The 2,203-nt window shown below is 40.3% G+C and overlaps 1 protein-coding gene across 1 annotated transcript; it reads right to left on the bottom strand.

Moving 5' to 3' along the window:
- Positions 1-233: 233 nt before the first annotated feature.
- LOC150085333 (caspase-3-like) lies at positions 234-1,205 on the bottom strand. Its single transcript, XM_090374530.1, has one exon. It carries the CDS (start codon positions 1,203-1,205, stop codon positions 234-236), a length of 972 nt encoding a protein of 323 aa, XP_090230656.1.
- Between the last annotated feature and the right edge of the window lie 998 nt (positions 1,206-2,203).

Raw genomic sequence — 2,203 nt, 5'->3', positions numbered from 1 at the left:
TTTTTTTTTTGATCAATGAAATTTCTCTCAAAGATTATCCTCATTACTATTGGTATGGTTATTCATTAGTATATATATCTATATATATATATATATATATTTTTTTTTTTTGTATAAGGATTACAAAACAAAGAGGCCTATTTTGTTCCCTCCTTTTTTTTTTTGAAATAATGGTGGCCCCCCTTTTTTTTTTTTTTTTTTTTTTTTTGATCATTTATGAATGCTCTTCTTCCCTAATCTATCAGCTCCACGCAATTTTCTTTGTCGCTGGGGCCGTCTGAATGATCTGGGGTCTTTGGGCCCTCCAGGGCGTCAAGTACGTCCCAAGGATCTTCTATAGCCAAGAGGCTGAGACTTGGAGCAAAATACACTGATTTAGTCAACCAAGACGCGATACACGGCACTCGCTCTATGGGCACTGGTTTTGGGTCTTGTATTGTTTCGAAAATCTGCACAAACTCTCTATTCATCGTGGTGAGAGCCCCTAATAAATTGATTGCTCCATTGGCTCCTTCTAACTTATCACAAAGACGTTGAAGAAACCAACTCCCACTTTTCTTCATTTGCCAGGATTGGCATCCCTGTACTGCTGAATGTACTAAAAGAAAATCTGCATGGGCGAAGGGTTGAATGGTTGATAGGTCAATTTTTATCTCTGCCGGCGGTACTTCAGAGCCGGTTAGCCCGACACCATGGCAGTTCTGAATAAAATATATTTTAGGTTTACCTTTCAAAGTAGGTGCATTCACTTCCAAGAGAGGATAGGTGATGTGATCAAAAGTATACGAACCATCTCGTGCAAGCAGCTTATTATCTTCCCCATGGGTGATGATACAGCAGACAAAGCAGTCTACATGTGACTGGTCTTCAGCCGCAATGCCCTCTAAGATCGTACCAATTTCTACCACTGATGCATCATAATAAATCTGGGCTAGGAATCCCATGGATGCAAAACACCCACGCACACGCTCCGCATCCTGAGAAGCACTCATCTCATCACATCTTATCGGTGTTACTTCAAATATCCGGTTACACAAGATCACACAAACTCCTTTCGTACTGTGATTCATTCGATAAAATTCTTCTCCCAGGACCTGTTGAGGAATCGAAAAAGACGGTTCAGCATTATGAGGAGTGACATTGCATCCTAAGCGTCTCTCCATTAGATCTGGGAATTCGACACGCTCGCAGATTATCCGGGCCATTCTCACGCCTTGCCCAATCACAAGTCTCCTGGAACTGACATTAAAAAAAGTGATTTGTAGTGGCTCAGTGGTTATTGGAGTAATTATTTGAGCTTCCAATCTCAACCCTAATGGCAACACCGTGTGGCCTTCACGAGGGGCAATAAAACCTATGCAACCAGGTGGTATTAGGATCCTTAATCCAGTATTAATGGTTCGATGTGATCCAGACGGAATCACACATCCTCTTGGATTTAGAATTGCATACCCCAGTGATGGAAACGTCTCTCGCATTGGTTCGTACGCATTACGCGTCAACCTGGTATAATAGATTGTGGGGACAGTGGATAGTTGTTGTGCAATAGCGGCCTCCAATGTTCCTGTAACTCGGTGATTCCATTCCATTGTTTTCAGTGGAGAGTTGCGGCCAGGGCCGCTGCTAGTCAAATTTTTTTTTGAATGTTACAATACGTCCTCCTCTTCTTTTCTCTTTTCTGTAAAGAAAGAGATATAGATGACGACTAATTTACTATTCTTGCTCTTTTCTCATTCCATTTCTTTGCAAATTGTAAAGAAAGGATGAGACCGGTAAATTTTCACATCTTTCTTCTCCCTTGAACTTCAACCTAATTAATCTTCCTTACTACTTATCCAAATATTCTAGATTCCTAAAGTTCTTAATCAATACTGTTGGTTAAAATGAGATGCCAAAATCATGAGATACATCTGTCCATGCAGATATAGATATATGTATATATATATATATATATATTTTTTTGAGCATTCTGTGAACTTCCTGTGACTATTTCTTTATACAGGCCAAACAAGCCCCAATCATGAATAAACTTCCTAAAACAATGGCCCCTAGGATCGCTGGATAGAGGAGCCAAGAAATCATACTGGTTCCTCGAACAAGCCTTACAAAGGCTTCCCATGGATTTTCTCCTGGCGTGAAACTTGGTTGTGTCTTTACCTGTGAATAGTTTGGATGCATTACTAGTATTGTAGGGTCGTCTAAA

The sequence above is a fragment of the Mastigoproctus giganteus genome, chromosome 5 (assembly GCF_048544385.1).
Source record: "Mastigoproctus giganteus isolate SK-2022 chromosome 5, ASM4854438v1, whole genome shotgun sequence".
NCBI lineage: Eukaryota > Metazoa > Arthropoda > Arachnida > Uropygi > Thelyphonidae > Mastigoproctus > Mastigoproctus giganteus.
This window is presented reverse-complemented; position numbering and strand designations above follow the sequence as displayed.

Coding starts and splice junctions, on each gene's coding strand:
- LOC150085333 (XM_090374530.1), bottom strand. CDS start 1,205: ATGGCCCGGATAATCTGCGAGCGTGTCGAATTCCCAGATCTAATGGAG.